The sequence below is a fragment of the Bactrocera dorsalis genome, chromosome 3 (assembly GCF_023373825.1).
Source record: "Bactrocera dorsalis isolate Fly_Bdor chromosome 3, ASM2337382v1, whole genome shotgun sequence".
NCBI lineage: Eukaryota > Metazoa > Arthropoda > Insecta > Diptera > Tephritidae > Bactrocera > Bactrocera dorsalis.
The window spans coordinates 17,887,536-17,908,326 of NC_064305.1; the positions used below are offsets into that span (position 1 = coordinate 17,887,536).

At 40.5% G+C, this 20,791-nt stretch overlaps 1 protein-coding gene across 2 annotated transcripts in view; it reads right to left on the minus strand.

The window, feature by feature from the left end:
* Window positions 1–2,114: 2,114 nt before the first annotated feature.
* The window catches only part of LOC105224716 (uncharacterized), a 94,225-nt gene continuing 75,548 nt past the window's right edge, over window positions 2,115–20,791 (minus strand). For both annotated transcript variants that reach the window (XM_019989692.3, XM_049452558.1), the window contains exon 3: window positions 2,115–4,034. In XM_019989692.3, coding sequence (XP_019845251.3) covers window positions 3,528–4,034 — 507 coding nt within the window. In that variant the 3' untranslated portion in view covers window positions 2,115–3,527. The remainder of the gene's footprint in view (window positions 4,035–20,791) is intronic.

A 20,791-nucleotide genomic window follows, 5' to 3' on the forward strand; every position in this document is an offset into this window, starting at 1 on the left:
ATGCTGTTGGACGCAACGTTACGGTGAATGGCGATCGCTATCGTTCGATGCTAACAAACTTTTTGTTGCCAAAAATGGAAGAACTGAACTTGGTTGACATGTGGTTTCAACAAGATGGCGCTACATGCCACACAGCTCGCGATTCTATGGCCATTTTGAGGGAAAACTTCGGACAACAATTCATCTCAAGAAATGGACCCGTAAGTTGGCCACCAAGATCATGCGATTTAACGCCTTTAGACTATTTTTTGTGGGGCTACGTCAAGTCTAAAGTCTACAGAAATAAGCCAGCAACTATTCCAGCTTTGGAAGACAACATTTCCGAAGAAATTCGGGCTATTCCGGCCGAAATGCTCGAAAAAGTTGCCCAAAATTGGACTTTCCGAATGGACCACCTAAGACGCAGCCGCGGTCAACATTTAAATGAAATTATCTTCAAAAAGTAAATGTCATGAACCAATCTAACGTTTCAAATAAAGAACCGATGAGATTTTGCAAATTTTATGCGTCTTTTTTTAAAAAAAAGTTATCAAGCTCTTAAAAAATCACCCTTTAGAACATGCTTTATTTCGGAGAGAAGGTTTAGAGTCACACCGGAAGTTAGTGGATGGCTGAAGAGCATTTCACTGGTTAGCGGAACTTACATCATCTTCACAGACGGATCAAAAATGGTTAATAGAGTGAGATATAGAATCTATTGCTTGGAATTGGATCTTACGCGACCCTTGAATCATCCGGAATACTGCAGTATTTTTCAGGCGGAAGTCTTTCCGGTCAGGAAAACGTCGCACAGGAAACAATATAAAAAAGATCAATATATACGGAGAGATGGTTTTAAGACAAAGTAAAAGAAAGTGGATTGCATAGGAGCATGCGTCTCGCCAGCGAAACTTACTCATATTCACAAACGAATAAAAAGCACCTAATAGAGTAAGGCCGGAATCTATTGCTCGGAGCTGGATCTCAGGCGACTATTCAAGCTTTTGAAATACTGCAGTATCTTTTAGGTGGAAGTCTTTGCCACGAAAGCGGCTGGGAGAGTTTACAACGCAGGCAATAACATAAAAGGGATCAATATAAACATACGTCGGTAGCCAGGCAGTAATTTAGGCAATATTCTCACATCACTTCACGTGAGAGAATGCTCTTAGAAGCACGGAGATGATTAAGCAAGAAAGTATATATACTAGGTTGTAGACCACATAAAAATTCCTGGAAACGAAATAGTTTATGAGATTGTTAAAAGTATCAATCTTCTGGCTACTGAACCAATAAAGGAAAACGGCATGCACTAAAACCGACATGAAACGAAATTTTCGATAGGCTTGACACATGGATCAGGGCGAGATGGAGTACCTTAAGGGGGAGGTGCGGAGGAAAAAAACGAAAGATTTTCACTCCCATGATATCGAATGCACAGCATGGTCATAATTAATGACATTACTGGCAGAACTTACCGAGAGATAGACATGAGAGAGGCACTGAAATTCGTCATGCGCTTCTGTTTAGCTTTATTTAGAACTTATCTTAAATATCTCGGACTTCAAGGCACCAGCTGAAGTATGAAAATTTGATATCATGTCGCTCTTGAAGTTCGCAAAAAATAATGACGTTCTGTATGACGGATACTTCAAATCAAATTAAACTGAACCTTCAACTATCAAGTTATTAAGTATCAGCAGTCGGCCAGTATAACCTAACCTAATAAATTTTCCTGACAGTCGGTTCAAAGTAAACGGAGCGCTTAGCTATTTTTATCCAGCCAAAAACTGCTAACACGGCAGCAGTCCTCCAAACGAAGGGGTTTTTCAATAGGGACGCTTTAAAAGTAGACCGATAGGAACAGCAAACGACACCATATTTTTTCCGCTCTTTTGACATTTCTCTTCAGTAAGGTTTACCATTTCATAATGGAAAGATATAGAATCCAGCAAGGAGTCGACATTTTTAAAATGTACTATGAAAATTCGGATTCAGTGACCTCAATTTTAAGAGCGCTACGCCAATTTATGATCGTTATAATCGTCCTGTCAGATCAACAATTGAGCGTGTAGTGGAAAATTTTTAATCCACAGGCACAGTACAAATTTTCCCGTGCCAGTGAGACAAAGAAGTGCCCGTAGTGTCGAGAATATTGCTGTTGCTACCGCATCAATTGAAAAAGATCCAAATCAGTCTCTCACATGTTGTTCTCAAGCGTTGGAAATCTCTGTGTCGTATTTGTGGTGAATTTTGCGAAAAGATCTTGGCCTACATCCTTACAAGATAAAATTGACGCAAGAACTGAAGCCGCTTGACCACCAGAATCGTCGTATGTTTGTGAATTGGGCTGAGCAAGAATTTGAAAAGTATCCGGATTTTCATCGAAAAATCAACTTCAGCGACGAGGCTCATTTCTGGCCGAAAGGCTTCGTCAATAAGCAAAATATGCGTTTTTAGTCAGGCAGCCAACCACACGTACTCCATGAGTCACCATTGCATCACGAAAAAATACGGTTCGGTGCAGTTTATGACTTCCTGTAGGACTACGTCAAGTCTTCATGAATATTTTCTGTCGCTACAACAGCAACACTTAAATTTTTAAATAATTACATTTTGGCATAAATTTCACGTGAGTCCATTTAAAGTGATTTCACATAAATTGCAAATCGCAATTTTTTTCATTTTTAACATAAATAAATAAACTCTGCGTGATACATTTCGAAACAGTAGCAGAAATAATATTTTAGCGCTGCCAACGAATATCAAATAAACGCAAAAACTACACCGGCAAAAGTGGGGTGCCACAGAGTGGGCGTGGCAATTCAACACCACTACTCACACTATTAGTTCGATATATGTATATATTTTGTATCGATTTCATAGCAACATTTTCATATTTAAATGCGTCATTATTATGAATTTAAAATTGCAGCGCCTGCGGATATGCTATGACATTTGGCATACTTATTTTTCGTGCGGAATTTTGATTTTGTTGATTTTTCAATACGATTACATTGTAAAATGAAATGAAAAATTCTGATTTTACGCGCTTGCAGGCAGATTTTTAATATTCAATATTCGATATTGGCAGGCGTCCGTATGTTGCTGCAAATGCATTGTACAATTTTGTGTGAATTTGCGATTGTTTTATCACAAAATACCTGTCAAGTGTGTGTTTAATAAAGCAAAAAACAAAAGGGTTTTACATAAATTTCAAATTATTTGCATTCCCGCATAGCAGCAACGAATAACAATGTCGGTGCAGATTTAAGGACGACTGTAGCTTACTGCATTTAAGCGCCTAAAAGTAGACTGCATTTGCCTAAAACTAGCATTTACCAAACGAATCGTACTTAGCAACTCGCCTATTTAATACACTAAAGCTATGCCAACACTTAGCTTAATCTCAATTATCTCTACATGGCTTACAAAGCTAGAAAAACACATACAAACATACTACACTTGCGCACACTTTTGTCGTCCAAAAACTTTGTAAGTACCTCTCGCACTATGTATAAATAAATAATGTAAAAGTTTTGATTTAATTACGTTGACTTTGCAACTGCACTGCTAATGGACGGCCATTGCCGTTTGATGACGGCGAAGTGGGTCATTTGGTATGTGTTGGTTTGGTGGCAGCGTCGCTCCACGAAACCGGTCAAACAGTAGCCCATATTGTAGTCCTCCATCGAGATATTCGAAGTCAGATACAGTTTGAATTCGTCAATTTCCTGCTCCTTACCGCTTGCCGTGCCATCACCGCCACGACCGCCACCGCCACCACCACAACCATCTCCATCATCCACACAATCCATACAAGTGCGGCCACCCAACGGACTGCCGCCAGTCAACGCCTTTTTGCTGCGAAAGTGTCCGGCGATGAGTAGTGAACCCTTCTGTTCGAGCGGCATCATTTTGGCTTTGGTCGATTGCCGTTGTGTGCCGGTAAACTCTTCGATGCGGCAGCGATTCGGCTGCCACCAACAAGGTGTGATGGTCCAGTAACTGGAGGAGGCCGTGCGCGCCCAACCCTCTTCCGGATAGAGCAGTATCTGCAAGTAAATGAATGAAAAGCAAATGAGTATTGTAAGTGTAGTACAAAATGCAGCCTAGTGTTAAAATCAAAGGCGCGGTATACATATAAAAGGAAAAGGGCTTAAAATACAAAGCAAAAATGTTCGGCACCGACGCTATGCTGCACTTCAAGCGCGCACGTAATTGGTAACGCTGTCACAATTGCAAACTTTACGGTTCCCGCAAACGCCAAGTTTTATCGATTTCTTAGTGGGATCGCATAAAGCAGCGTGCCTGCAGCCGCGCCTGCCATACTTTGTTGTTGGGGTACAAAGGCGGTGGCAAAAGTTTATTTCGAGGAAATTGCCATTGGTGTTTAATTGAAAATCGAAATTAAAATTTTCGTATAAAAGGCAAATGTCACGTTCTTCAGTGTTCTTCCGCTTTGGTTTCGTCCTGATTTCGCAATCGTTTTTGCGCATAATTGTCCGCTCTTTTCGCTGTCCTCTACGCTGGCATTTAATAAAATGTAAATTTTTGATGGAAATTCTTACGCATTTGAGAATAATGTAAAAAAGTGAGAAGAATGTGAAAAAATAAAGTAGAATGTGACTCACAAATTCAAATCGAGTTTAGCATCCTTTAGACGTTTTGAAAAATATTTTCAAAATCGTAAAAAGTGCGACTCTCCTCTTGCAATCTTGTTTTCGTTACATTTTTTCTTTTCATCCTGAAATAACCTTGCCAGTAACAGCAATACTCGTAATAACTGTATTCGATCAGGCATTTTCACAAAGCTTTCACCCGAGAAAACCGCCACAAATTTCTTAAAGATATTATTTCGTTTTCGATTGACTGAGAGTCTAATTAGCGTTTGCAATCCGATGTAGTACGACCTGGCCTACCTTGTTCGTGTAAAAGCATAAAAGCTCTTCAACACATGTAAAAGCTCAAAAGAAGCTTTTTACAAATCGTTCAACTTTATTACGAAGATTAACGTTCTGTAAAATTTTGCGTGCTTCGCTCAACTTATGGTCAACATAATCGGTCTACTCAGCCTTGAATTCACAACTTTCATTATTGGTTAATATTCGACCGAATAGACTGATAACTGATATAGCAGCCGTTGCTGAGAGTGTGCACGAAAACTGCGAAAAGTCGATTCGGCGCCGTTCGCAGCAACTCAGACTGACGTATGAAACGAACCCAGAAGATCCAAAGTTTTCGTCAAATTTTGTTCACCGATGAAGGCCATTTCTGGATTTACTGAGAGCACCCTTTCGGTGAACAGATATTTCACGTTTTGGGTCGTTCGATTGGCCACCAAAATTGTGTAATATCGGACCGTTAGACTTTTTCCTGTAGGGATGTGTAAATTCTAAAGTCTATGCGTACAATCCCGCTTCATTTGAAAGAGATAATCTTCAAAAAATAAATGCCAGAGAATGTTATTTCGAACAATAATAACTATTTCTCATTAAATTTGAAGAAACTTTGTCAAGAAATCCTTAACCGATAGTTGGGATTCTTTTCCTATACAAAGGAAAAGAAGATGCTTTTTAGTCTCTTCTTCTCCTACCTCTTGACAACTTCTACAATAGTCGTTGTTTGGTGCTCCTAGTTCTGTCCATGAGATAGTGCTTTTTCGCTGTGATTCTGGTTTCTAATTTTGCTAAAAAGACACTACTTCGTACATTACTATATCTAGTTTGGACCCAACTGTATGCTTATCCATGTTTCCTTGTGTACTTCTCTCCCATTCGATTTCGAAAATCCGTGGTCTTGGTTAGAAACGAGAACTAAGCATCATAAATTGGCTTTTTCTGCAGGATACTAAATGAGAGTATTCATTCAGTCTAAGAGCTTACTTTGCTGCCAGTTGTTTACAAAATAAGTCTGCTTTGTGCCTGACCTAGCGTTGATCTAAGAGCTCCACTGATAAATATATCAACTGCTTTTTGTATAGTTTTCATACGCTTTACCGAGTATTTTTTCAATTATTGACCACTGTACTAAAATACCGTCTGTCATAATCGGACTTACATCTGCTGCGTGGAGTTTGGGTTTCACATTATGTCAACGAAAGCTACAAGGGCGTATATTTTTACCTCCAGAAATTTTTCGGATATCTGATACCACTGAGTTTGGTACTGTTTCTGTGGATTTTTGTTTAGAATATTCATGCGAACGAACTGCTAGTTTTTCTGGAATTAATATGTTTCTTATGTGTATTTCTGTTCATCTTTCCATTTTTTTGGAGAGGAATGAGGAAAAACTCATTGTTTTGAAATCCCTTGAACTATGTATCAGGGGTTTGATCCGCTTTTGGTATATGTGGCATATCCTAACTTTCCTTACCACCTCTCATCAGTACGGAAACAAAACATCAAACTATTTCCCTTCCAAAAGTATGGTTGTATCGATAACATCGTTTATTTCATTATTAAAAGAACATTTTTAATCAACATGTGTATATGTACAGTGACCTTGGAAATTGATCACGGTATCAATGAGGCGATTGCGACTGCGACCGATTTTTTCTAATAAATTCCACAGCTGTTCGAGTGGTCCGAAGATTGCGGAGGCAAATCTAGGGTTCTAATATAGTTGTCTTGGAGTCATTTGCGAGTTACCTTAGCTGAGTGCCTCAGATCATTATCCTGTTGGAAGACAATCTCCGACCCATATTCAGCTAAGTCTCATACAAAGTCAAACAAATGACTGTGCATCTCAATATAATACTCTGCCGTTATTCGTTCTTCGATTCACGTTAACCTACAATCACCATTGGTCGTCATGCATCCCCAAACCATAATGGAGCTTCCTTCAAACTTCAACGTAGGCAACGAGGTGTGCCTTTAGTTTCGCACCTTTGCTTCTTCAGGTCTTTTCGCGCCAATCCGTTCTTAAACGATTTATTTTGGTGTCGTCCGCCCTTCTTTGTATTTTTTTGATAAAAGTTGGGTGTAACTTCCTCTGTCTCCCAGTAAGTAAGGGTTTCTTGTCTTTTGTACAGCCTTTTAGAACAGCATTTCGTAATGTCTTGAGAATGACCTCTGCAGAAACTTTTAAATCAGTATTTTTTTCTAGACTATAGCATATTTCCAAAACATTTTCGCATTTGCCACGTCTTATGCTCCTAAACATTCCGTTCCTGACCTGAGCTAAGCAATCTCTTAAGACTTGCTCCATTTTTTACGGACAAATCTGCAGTTTTGCTGCGAGCAGTAATTCCGATTTGTGTTTGACTGCATATGTAAATGTGAATGAAAAAAGAAATGGCTATTCAACTGAAGCGTGATCAATTTTGTGAGTCACTGTATGTACATAAATGTCTATATATTTAAACAACTGCTTAATACATCCGAATTATGTTTGATATGTGAGTATGTGTTCGTGCCTATTTGCAGGCGATAATTTATTTTCCATTCAGATTTGAGAGTAAATCTTGCAACGCTGCCGCTGTTGTTGTAGTTGCTATTTTAAAATTGATTGTTTGCACAACTGTGCGAAAATTAAGTTTTCCAGATTGCAAGTTAAATTAGGCGGCCAGTATGGAACATTTAATTAAACGTTCAAATTCAATTGATGAATTGTTGAGTAAACTTTAACTTCGGTTACACCGAAAATATGTGATAAAGATCCCTTTCAAGGAATGTGAACGGCCAGGCTATAAGTCTTAGATAATAGTGATCCGATATTGGTGGTTCCAAAAAAAAAAATAGATCAGCATCTCAGAAACTGAGAGACTAGTTCGTACTCTATATTCAGCCGGACATGGCTAGATCGACTCGAGCTCGTCATGTTCATCTAAATATAAAGTGTGATCCATTTCGAGGTTCCCTACTATTTAAAAAAAAACACAGAAACTTCAAATTTAATGGAGAATGTTTATTATCATTCGAAAGAATATTTCCAGATGGTCCATCCGTTGCGTCCACTTTTCAATGACTCGTTTCAGCATTTCGACTGGTAACTAGCGAGTGCCACGCTTGATGTTTTGCGCCAAGGTCAAGGAAAAAGTCTAACGGTGTGATATCACACGATCTTAGTAGCCAATCGACCGGTCCAAAACGTGAAGTTATCTGCTCACCGAAGTATTCTCTCAATAAATACATGGTTTGATGGCAAGTGACGTCGTCTGGTTGAAGTTAGGATCTTCAATTGCTGGCATCAAGTAGTCGATTATCATGGCGCTACAACGGACCCCATTGACGGTTATGTTCTCACCTACATAATTTTTGGAGAAATATGGACCGGACCACAAACCACACCAAACCATTTTTTCTTAATGAAATCACAGCTCTTGAATCTCTTCAGGTTTTTCTTCGTCCCAAATGTGGCAATTTTGTTTATTTACACATCCAATCAGACAGAGATGGGCCTCATTGACGAACAAAATTTGAAAATGGTTCTTCCGATCCGGATCATCTTAGAACTCTTCAAGCTGCCACAGAGCGGAGCGATCTCAGGTACGGCTGATATATTTTCTTTAATGCGTGCTGAACGTGGTCTATTCTGTCGAATGTTATCCAATAATGAATGCTGGGTCTCAAGATGGATGGTGTTACGAATAGTACGCTTAGTATGCCGATTATGTAGACCATAAGTGGAGCGAAGAGCGCGGAGCATATTCTTTACAGAACGTGAATTTTAGTAAGAACGTTGAACTATTTGTAGACGTTGTTCAGTCCTAAATCTTTCTATGATGAAATGAAAAAAAATACTGAACAAAAATAACCTGACAGATTGACACGACTCATGCTGTACCTACCAAAAAAAGGTTATTAAAAAAAGTCCCTCTACTTGGATCATCGGTTATATGTTATAATGAACTGATTTGAACAATTTCTTCAGACACTGCATCTTTGTTGTAGACAATATTCTATGCCAAATTTAGTGAAGAAATCTCTTCAGTTAGAAAAGTTTTCCATGAAATCACCTGATTCGGATCGTTCAGTTTGTATGACAGTTCTATGTTATAGTGATCTAATATCAGCGGTTCCGGCAAATCTGAGGGAATATACAGACGAGCGGATAGACAGCCGGACATTGTTAGATCGACTTAGTTCTAAGGGGTCTCCAACGTTTCCCTCTGGGTGTTAAAAACTTCGTGGCAAACTTAACATACAGGGGTAAAAAAATGTTTTAAGTAAAGACTTTTGATGAAGTTTTCTTCGGGACTGGGCTTGAGCTTTAACTTTGTAAACCAGAAAAAATTTTTTGATATTTTTGTAGGGTACAAATAAAACGGAATTTAATTGTATTCGAATATTATTATAACGAATATAGCTTATTGGATTCACTACTCTCCAACGTTTGGCGAATCGAAGCCAGCCTATTTTACATACAAACTTGTTTGCCAATTATATCACATATTCCTCAATTTCTGACTGGGTTATTTTCATTACATACATACAATTACAAAACCAATAACAATAATTACGCCATACAATTAAAATAAAGGCAATAACAACAATCCATCCGAGCACAATTGGGTTTCCACGCTTTTGCGGGTTTTGCGGTAAAGAATGCCATTTAATTGTTGCTTTTGTTTTAATTGGAATGCATGTAGAGCATTTTCAGGCTATTGTTGTTATATTTGTATTGTGTGTATGAATTAGTGTATTCATGTGGTAGAAATAATTAACATTAAAGTTATTGGTTAAAAATTTTCTCCAACAAATTAGAATGAAGGAGTGTCATGGATTCTTCCAAGTACAGTGTCAAGGCTATGTCGATAACATTGAGTTTGAGAACACCTTATGTGACATCATTCAAAGATCCTAGCAAAATCAAAAAGATGGTGCGTAAACATTAGACTTCACTGAAACTCATCAAAAGGGCTGTTATTCTTTTCACAAGAAGGAGAATTTTTCCAACCTTGAGAGTCCTCATGCTCAATTGGCTGAAAGTGGTTTGGGTTGATGATATAAAATGTACAGAGATGGTACTATATTCAAAACTTAGGTGGAAAAAGGCATGTGGACTCCACGAATGTGAAACCAACAGAGCCGTAATGGTGTGCAAACTACTTTCTGGTAGAACCTGGGGCTACAAGCCAGGTATACTACACTTGTTGCTACCTCATTGTAGAGAAGACAGCAAAATAGTCTATTTTAGCCAAGCTGTCAGTAGGTTATGGTAAGAATTGGAGAGAATCTATCTTTGGCTTTTATTCTTAGAGACAACATTATCGAACGAATTTACTTTGAAAAAGGATTCAAATTCTCACTGGGAAACAAAAATGCATGGCAGGACTCCATCTTTGAGGAGTACCTTCGTAGGAGTGTAATGGTATATAGACGTGAAACAGTGGATGGAATTGGGACTGGTATTAGATAAGTAAATGTAGATTGCATCGTGACCTAGGGTCTATTGGGGCTGGTACAGTGGGACCACGTATCACACCACTGTCAGGTTTCTAAGCATTTTTCAACACTTGCCAAGCTGAGGCCATTAGCAGATGTGCAGAGGTGTTTCTTGAGACAAATAATTACGGGCAATCAGGCAATCTTGTTCGTTAAAATCAAAACAACAATGATACTGCAGTGAATAAAAATGTTGGTTGCCACTGAAAGTAATATCCTACTATTGGGCAGAGAGACATCAATGGAAATGAGCTAGTCGATCTCCTGGTGAAAGAAGCTGTCTTTGCTGTGTTCCCTACACTTTATGAGAGGTGCTGCGGAAAATATAAAATACCAATAGAAAACGTCGCTACCAACAAATGCCGGGCTTCGATAGGCGAGGATGTTTCTTGGAGAGTTCGATACGAAACGATTCGCTCTTTCCGGAAACAAATTAAGGTAACTTGTGAGATTTCATACAGGTCATATCAGGCTTGCAAAGATTAACTAGGTTTCTGCTCCACTACTCCTGGATTGCCCTGCAATCGCAAGAAGAAAGAGTCAATCTATCTGGTAATTAAACCCGGCGTGGGAAAACATTACAATCATTAACACAGTAGTTTTGGAAGCCTATTTATTTGACTAGATTAAACGAAGTATTGGTGGATGATTTAGCCATGTTAGTTCACGTAAGTGAGGAAAGTTCTTTGAGCTCCATTCACTTGGGAGTGGCCAGAAAGATTATTTTATATATGGCTCAAGCAGCTCATGACTTCCGGTATTAGAACAAATATCGTCTAAGTAGGCAAAAAATATCCGTTTAAAAACGAGCTAAAGTGAGAGGGCAAAGATCTCTCCTCAGGGTTGTGCGCTGGATTTGAGATCCGCCTCGTAAAAAAACACCCGCAATACAAGGAACAATCAGCTTCGAATGAGAGACCCCCCTTTTGCTAAAGCAAAGCAAATGAGTCTGGAAGTGAATGAGTGCAAGACGAAATCTCTTCTGTGATTAAATAAACAGTCGTCGCATTCGCTAATCGGATCCAATTCGAAGTCGTAGATAATTTCGTCTATCATGGAAGCAGCATTAAATCCAACGCAGAATAACACTTGCCAAAAGGGTGCTACTTCCGACTTTGAAGACACTTGAAGAACAAAGACAAGTCATTCATTATCCCTGTCCTGCTATATGGACTATATGGACGATGATAATAGCTGATGAGCCGGCGTTACGAGTTTTTGAGAAAAAAGCGGAAGATTGACAAAGACGAATATCGCAGTCGATGGAACGATGAACTATGCGAGATATACGATGGCAGTGACATAGTTCAGTGAATTAAGAGACAGCGGCTACGCTGGCTAGGTCATGTCGTCTGAATAAATGGAAACACTTCAGTTCTGAAGGTATTCGACGCAGTACCTGCCGGGGGAACCAGTGGAAGAAAAATACTTCCATTTTGTTGCAAAGACCGGTTGGAGAAGGACCTGGCTACACTTGGATTTTCCAATTGGCGCCAAACAGTGCAAAGAAAGAATGACTGGTGCGCTGTTGTAAACTCTACGATAACCGCGTAGGCGGTGTCTACGCCAATAAAGAAAGAGAAACTAAGCACACTTCCTCTATCTCTTAAACTGAGCGATTGTTTCATGATAGTTACATATTTCCTTGCGAGTCCCCCAGACACCTAACAAAACTTTTCTGACCGAATTTGACTTGCTCCGCCCGTCTCTTCCTAAATTCCTAGCGTTATCAGGTACTTGCTCTGCATGAAGGCTAAGCGCACTGGCTTAGTAGTAGAGAAAGAAGTAGTCAACAATGGTAGATATTCACACATCCGCTTCGACAAGCTCGTACACATATTCACACGCAATTATGACCCCTTAGGAAATCGAGACTTTATCCTCCTGTTTGCTTTGCCTCCTAACTAATCCATTTCAAATCCTATTAGTCAAGCATTTCCTTGAAGCTTTGCTTGGAATACTCCTTGTAGTGAATGACTTGGAGTCAAGTTTCTGCGTCGGTTAGAAAGCGTTGTCAAGGTGTGTATATAAGAGGGCTTTTATCGTTATCACTTATGATTTATTGTTGCTGTAGCGCTTAATTTTTTCCTGCAAGTTTCGTCTATGCTATCCAACAGCCTCCTAAGTACATAGCTACGTATATGCTTACGTTTAGACATACATATGTATGAGAATGTATGGACGTATGGATGAGCTCACATACTATTTGTTAAACAAAGGATCGTAAGCATAGCCACAACGGAATTCGCAGCAACAAATAGACAGTAACCGAGCAAGAGGAATGTCGAGAGGTGAAATGTGTTTGAGCACACTTCGAAGAATTACGAGCCTTTTTCAGGTAAAAGAAATGTAAGTTGGCAGTTGCCAGAAAGTTACGAGTAACTAAAGTGGCCAACTGATGTGGATAAACACAAGGGATGGACCAACAAAAAGCAGCACACATTCTATAAACGGATGCAAAAGCAACAATGGCATGACGAAAGAAATTGGATGTGTGGCCGCAAATAATGAATGTAGGCAAATATTCCCAAGTACATACTTGTGCCTGCACGTAAATACATACAGATATGCTGAGAACTAAAAACAAAAGTAAGTGCTTGCAAATATAAAGTTTTAACTTCCCTGCGAATGTGTGTGTTTCTTGTCACCTAAGCAGAAAACTTTAACCAAAAGCTAGTTAGAAAATGTGGACTATTTTTTGTGGTAAAAGCTCCTTTTTAAGGAATGTAATAGGAGATCCGATGTCTAAACGTAAAAGCTCAAATGCCAGCTTATACAGGTTGAGTTAGGTAAATCGGTTGATTTTTCGAGAGGACACGAATAGTTCCACTTGGATAGTTAGAGACGTCAGTCCGTTGTGATGTTCCGAGCTCCTAGGAACGAATTAAAAAGACCGTCACAGAGCCAGCCACAAAGTTATTCAGCGGGTTAGTATCTACTCCAACCATTTCGCCGAGTTCGTAGAAAGTGTGACAACCAAAATGCTTCAAGCGAGCGAAAGATGGATATTGGAGGAGAAAGAGTCTAGTTATGTTTATCTAATTTTTGTCTCTGAGACGTTTACAAGTCGCGTCCTCCAAAATCTTCAGTCTTGCAGCTTGAGTTCCAATGTGACAGTTCCAGTTAGGACGCCTATCATCGCGGCTATATGAACCTTTCTGCCTGGTATCAATAGACTTTTGACGTTCCACTGCTTTCAAACCACTCACCAACGCATGCTGAGCTTCCCCAAGGCTTCTTGATCTAACGGCTGAGTACACGAATACAGACTAATGGGATTTAGGTAAGGGGGCTCTTTCTTGCAAGCTCATCGAGTTTACAGTTTCCGACCATTCCGCTGTGGTCAGGTACCCAGACAAGGTTGATATGAACGATCAGGTTACGCAATATGATCTTTGAAATATAAGACTCCTAGACTAAAACAACTTGTATGCTGAGCTTGCGAAAGGCTTCTTGATCTAACGGCTGAGTGCACGAATACAGACTAATGGGATTTAGGTAAGGGGGCTCTTTCTTGCAAGCTCATCGAGTTTACAGTTTCCGACCATTCCGCTGTGGTCAGGTACCCAGACAAGGTTGATATGAACGATCAGGTTACGCAATATGATCTTTGAAATATAAGACTCCTAGACTAAAACAACTTGTATGCTGAGCTTCCCCAAGGCTTCTTGATCTAACGGCTGAGTACACGAATACAGACTAATGGGATTTAGGTAAGGGGGCTCTTTCTTGCAAGCTCATCGAGTTTACAGTTTCCGACCATTCCGCTGTGGTCAGGTACCCAGACAAGGTTGATATGAACGATCAGGTTACGCAATATGATCTTTGAAATATAAGACTCCTAGACTAAAACAACTTGTATGCTGAGCTTGCGAAAGGCTTCTTGATCTAACGGCTGAGTGCACGAATACATACAATACCTGTTCATTCCAGACTAATGGAAATGGATTTAGGTAAGGGGGCTCTTTCTTGCAAGCTAATCGAATTTACAGTCTTTGACCTTTCCGCTGTGGTCAGGTACCTAGACAAGGTTGATATGAACGATCAGGTTACGCAATATGATCTTTGAAATATAAGACTCCTAGACTAAAACAACTTGTTAGACAGCATTCCTGCACTCTGAGAGCACTAACAGCAACTTGGTATAATGGAACTATTGGTTTTCAGAAAAGTCGATGAGGACTGTCTTGTCGCAGTGGAGAGAAAACGGACAGCCTAACTCGAAATGTTGCTAGCGACCACAATACGAGTGGGGTGGGATAGATATCTAGAGTTGAAGATGGAAGTGAGTAAACAAAAAAGAAAGAAGCCGAAATCCGTGAGATGCGCCGACTTACGGAAGGTTTTAAGACCGGAGCATACCCTTGTAGAACCCAAAGAGGTGATGTAGTGGCTGATGTTTAGAGCGCACTCACATTATGGTGGGAACACTTCTCCAGCCTATTGAACGGTAGCCATCTGGAGATGGCTAACTTCATTCTCCAATCTGACGAACGGAAAAAAAGAAAGACAGGCGGACCTCTACGACTGGCTAATGCAATGGAGTGTGACACAAAAGGGAAAGTGGGGGCATAGGCTCATTAAGAACGAAACAGCTTGGGTTGAGAGCCAAACGGAGAGACAAACTTCTATCTGACGCAGTTCTTGTCGGACCATGGTTTTTTCAGGGACTACCTCCACACATTTGGCCACGATGACTATACAAAATGTACCTTCTGTATGCATTGCCGAAGAAAACGCGGATCATATCTTTTTCTCCTGCTCGAGATAAGTATGTAGTGGAGAGAACTAGCGCGGTGCGGATAATCAAAGGATGACGTTTGGTAACATAATTAGTCCGATGCTGAAATCGAAATTGATGTGAGCTAAAATGTAAGAGAGGGCCGCAATAGCGATCCAAGAACGGAGGATAAAAAAACGGCAGCTGAGAAATTCTTAATAAGAAAGGATAACCGCAATAGCGATCCAAGAACGGAGGATGAAAAAAAACGGCAGCTGAGAAGCGGAGTGCGTGGACTACATTCTCTCTCACTCAGCTTGGTCCTGCGAAGTAATGTTTAACAGTGGTCCAGCAGGCTGACATGCAAGTTAAAGCAGCTGGAGTCTGGAGGGTCTGGTCTGTAAGCGTATTTGACATCAAACTCAGTACACTTAGATAATATTTTCTGGCCGTGGTCCCGTGGTCTGCAGCTGGCAACGACTAATTTCTTGCTGTTTCTGTCTATGCCAAATGATTTTGCTGGTAAAAAATTTGTCTCCTGAGAAGACTGATCAATATAACAAGGTCCATACTTAAGACTTTCTGATTTTTTGCGCAAATGTGAGCTTTTCTATGAAATTGTGGTAGTCCAATGTACTGGAATTTGCAGCATAAAATGTATGTCATCCACTTGTGGGGCAAAATCTAAGTGGTTCTAAACAAATTGGTATTATACTCAAGCTAAATCTGCTTAAATTAATAGGCTTTGTCACGCATAAAATTTCAAGAATTCACCCGGCTATTTAATATATGCTTATGGTAGTCTCTAGGCCAACTAACTCGCGCCAAAATAAAAGCAATCGTTTCACGCATATCGTTAGCAAAGGTCACTCACAAGACTTACCAACTGACAAACAAACCCAAAACTGCCAACTGGGAGCAGGTTGCATTGCATGAGCATAAGAAGGATGCGTGAAAAAAGATATAAAATTATTTCTATAAACGAGTATTGAGGTGTGCGCATTACGCACACTGAGGGTTTATACTTGAAGGTGTGGCGAGACCTTGGAAAAGTGCTCTACTGAAGAGTGCTGTGTGGTGCCCGGAGTGTGGAGTGCCAGATATCTTAGTTGGTCAGCTTTTTGACGAGGGTCGTTGCTACGATTGCCGCTCATTGTCGGTCATAAAATGTATGAAATGGCCAACACGGTGCGGATAATAAATCGTCGCATACATGTGTGCCAACAAAGGGTCATGCGGCCGCCCAAGCTACAGCTCACCTGTGTGACCAATGAATTGGTAATTCAGGCAAAATGAACGTGTGCGTTAGACACACACACACAAAAGAAATTAGCAATGATTGTGATTTGCCGGCGAACGCGGGAAGCAAGTGAGGCTGGCGGTTAGGTTGTGGCTAAGAAATGCCTGTTTGTGGCATGTGAAGAGGTCGAACTGGCTGGGTGCGCTTGTCGTCAGTCAGGCCTATAGAGGGTTGTGGTGGCGTATTTTTTTTCCTTTTCTTTGTTTTTTTTTTTTGTTTTTTTTTGTAGTTTTTTGAAGTGAAAACTTTCTACTTGAAGTGTTCTTGTGCTGGCATTTAATCGCACGTAATTTACACGTTCGCATAAAGAGCCGAGCTTAAGTGGTAGCTTAAGGTGGCAAGGAATTGTTTGGTACTCTTTTTATTAATGTTTTAGTATATGTGTATCTGTGCGCTTATTGGTGTGCAGTCAACGTGCTGCTGATTTAAAGTATGCATATTGAAAATTTCTCAATTTCCACAGTAACCGGTTTGTTTTTGTATTTCCGTTATGTGGCACCAGCAACGGCTTTATCCAGTGTGCAACAGGTGGTTCAGTGATGCACATACGTTGCTGATTTTCAGCTTTTCTTTTTCAATGCTACGCTACCTACACGTTCGTAAAACCTTACGTAGCCTATAGGGGCTATTATTGTTGTTGTCGTGTGGTTGGCTTCCGATTGTTGCTTTTTCACACTTGGGATTTGAAATATTCATAAATATAGAAATTACTTGCGCGTGCTGGCAACAACAATCTATAAATATTGGCGCATATTTTTCACACAACTGAACATATATACATACATATATATATACATACATATGTACATACATATGAATATATATAAAAATACCCCACATTGTATATACAGCCACCTCTGTAAATATAAATGCCGCTCTGTGCAGGGGCCGCCCTGTGTTTACTCGTTTGCTTACAGGCGCATTTAAGTAATTGTGTGGGCAAGCGGAAAAATATGAAATCCCTCGTGCTGGTCCGTTTGTACACACACATCATGTGTTGTTGTGCTTTCAATTACAATCGCCCACGGCTGACGGGGCGTATGAGTGATCATCATTATAGCAAATTGTCGGCGGCGCATCAATGTACGGCAGTTTCAGCGTGCAGGCGGGTGCGTGTGTGGCAGTCGGCGGCACTTAACACCTCGCCTGGTTGCTTGTGTAATCGTGATTCATATTTTTGTGGCTTTGTTGTCTTTGTTGTTGCGTTGTAAACGATGTGTTTTGTGCGTTAATGAGCTGTGCAAGTATAAATTTCTCCCGCTTGCACTACAGCGCACTGGAAAACATTAATATTTATGCGATCTTTTTGCAGTTTCTGTTTTACCGTCGAGGTGATATATACCTGTGTTATAGAAGTTGTGCTCTTTTATGCGAAGGCTGTTAATGAAAAGCATACTTATGGAATTGATAACTATATATGATATTATCTACTTGTTTTTGTTGCTTATAAAATAGTATTTATCAGGTATACTTAGCTTGAAAAAATATAAGTAGAATTGCTGTGTTATTTAGTGCGTGTCTAGGCGACTTTGATACTGTGTAAATGATGAGAGGGGAGAGAGTATTCATAGATCTACTTAAAGAGCTCGTAAAACAAGACAGAAATTGTAGTTAAAGTTCTTATGAGAGTTATTATTCCAGTGAATTTGGATTGCATTGAAAGGAATGTGTGGCACTCTTGGTGTATCCCAATCAGCATGGGCATAATAAGGAGTTTAATAACCAGAAGGCAGAAGATTGCAGACCTTCATTGATCCGACCTTCTTTTTTTCTTTATTGGCATAGACGCGGTTATTGCTCAGTTTATAACAGCGCGCCAGTCCTTCTTTCTTTTCGCTGTTTGGCGCCAATTGGATATTCCAAGTATAGCCAGGTCCTTCTCCACTTGATCTCTTTAACGGAGTGAAGGTCTTCCTCTTCCTCTGCTTTCTCTGACGGGTACTGCATCGAATACTTTAAGAGCTGGCGTGTTTTCATTCATTCGGGCGGCATAACCTAGCCATCGTAGCCGCTGTCTCTTAATTCGCCGAACTGTGTTACTGCCATCGTATATCTCGCACAGCTCATTGTCTGTTGTTGATGCATAATCCCCATTAGGATGTTAAGGAGTAGCTACGTTGTCGTCGGTGTCATCCAACGCAAGGCTCAAAAAACGTGCTGTTTCGACGGGGTCGGACCAAAGAGATAGGGGTATCAGATGGGTGGAGTTGAACGGGGAAAGCAAAGAGGTGGCCTGTGTCATGCGGAGACTCATAGCACGTAGCACATATATTGGTTTTGTCGAGGTCTATTCTGGATGGATTGGAGTTTAACCTGCTGCCATATCCAGAACGAAGTTGAGGCAAAGGGCACTCTCGTTTCTCGCTTGTTTGACTCCAAGTACGCCATTCACTGAAAGAGCGTCGATGAAGGTGTTGATGGCTCCACTGCGAATGGCGGTCAGTGCTTGTCGGCTGTGACTTGCGTCCGGAGTCTGGTCGCCGTATTGTGTGATGTTATCAACCTAGTTATGGAAGGACCTCTTGATGTTCCTAGAAGGCGGTTCCGCTCCAAGTAGGTGACTGCATGGTTTGTTTCTGCCGTGTAGAAACGCTCCAAGAAGCCCAGAGCAAAAAGTTCCCTGAATCCCTTACGATTTACCATGGGCCAGAATGACCTTGTTATTGCACAGCTACTGGTAGTCGACCAGCGCTTGCTGATTTAATCTGAGCTCCAACAGTCCCGTAGAGAATTACAAGAAGGCAAAGGAGCTCATACTCGTTCCCATTCACCAACATTGAGACTGAATCGTGTATCTTATAAAGCTAAACAGCCTGACGGTTCCCTGCAATACTGTTGTAGCCGGGCACCCAAACCCGTCCAATCATAAAAATAACTCAACGATGGAGCTAAGACTGAAACATGGTTCTATGTCCGAGCAAAAATGTTCAAAGATGCTGAGAAAAAAATACGAACTACCACTGACCAGAAGGACTTGGTTACTGCAAATCTGCTCGTAGTCGACCAGCGCTTGCTGATTTGATATGAGGTCCAACAGTCCAGTAGTGAACTACAAGAAGCTAAAGGAGATCCGAACCGTTCCCTTTTCACGGTTATTGAATTTTAAGCGCTTCTGTTATCAAGCTTAACAGCCTGACGGTTCCCTGCAATACTGTTGTTGCCAGACACTCAAACCATTCAAATCATGAAATATTTCGATGATTGAGAAAGGATTGAGGGCACAGTCTGAGTCTCATACAGTTTGCTAAAGTCATCAGTTTGAAAAATATTCTAGATAAAACGGTAAATTGACAAAAGTTGGCCCCAGTTGTCGCCGATAAGCAGTGTTACATATCATGCTATCAGATATAGTTACCACGTTTCTATAACTGAAACTTAGGCGTGTAGAATTGCATATCTAAGTTTAGAGCAGCATTTCCTGACGAACTGTCTGTTGATCATAGATTTTTTGCTTTCTCACGACGATAATAAAACAGAATACCCGACAGTTCGGCCACAATAATGCCAACCATTTTCATAATGCAGTAAATCCTAGTTTACTATCACTTTCCATTTTCAAAGTATAACCATTAAACGAAGTGCTGTGGCCGCCGGTTTTGCGGACTTTTAAATAAACCTCTTTGGTCATTTAATTTCAGCTGACTGCATTAAATCACGGAATAAACAAAGATTATAAGTGGATAACAGCGCTGACTGTTTTCCATTTATTATTTTTAAACTCTTTTGCGCCATTTTCCTCTGCACGCTCTACCCGCGCTCCCTTGCAGCGCATGAATGAACGAATGATCCGGCTTTAATCCATTTAATAGACTGTACTCTCGGATGCTTTGCTTAATTTCTGCCCTACTAACCGGGCGTTCATTTGGAATGTCGCAATAACAACAAAAAGCAACAACAAGCATTGACAACAAAAAGTACAATTGCATAATAATTGCACTGTTCGCTCCACCCATTCAAGCCGCTATGGCGAGTGCGGTGTGCTTTGGCCGCGCCATTCGCGATGACGGTGAAAATGCGCGGTATGTGTGTGTGTGAGTGTGTGGTGAGAGAATCAAGGGAGCACATGTCCTGCTCGCTGAAAATATGTAAATGCTATTGCAATATTTTTAATGTCGATTAAAAAATGATGGTGACATTCGAGTTGCAACCGAAAAAAGGAAAATATGCACACATACACATATATCACGTGTGCGTGTGTGTGTTTGTGCAATGCAATGTTGTAAAGAAAATAGCGACAAACGTTTATTTTACCGTTGCCGGAACTTTTGCAGCCAAACAACAACTTATTGCCGCCACACTCGTATTTACAACAATTTCGCGTGCTGCAAGTGGCCGCAGTGGCACGTTCCACGTTCGCAAGCACATATTTATTGTACACCAATACGAACACAATAAGCAACAAGG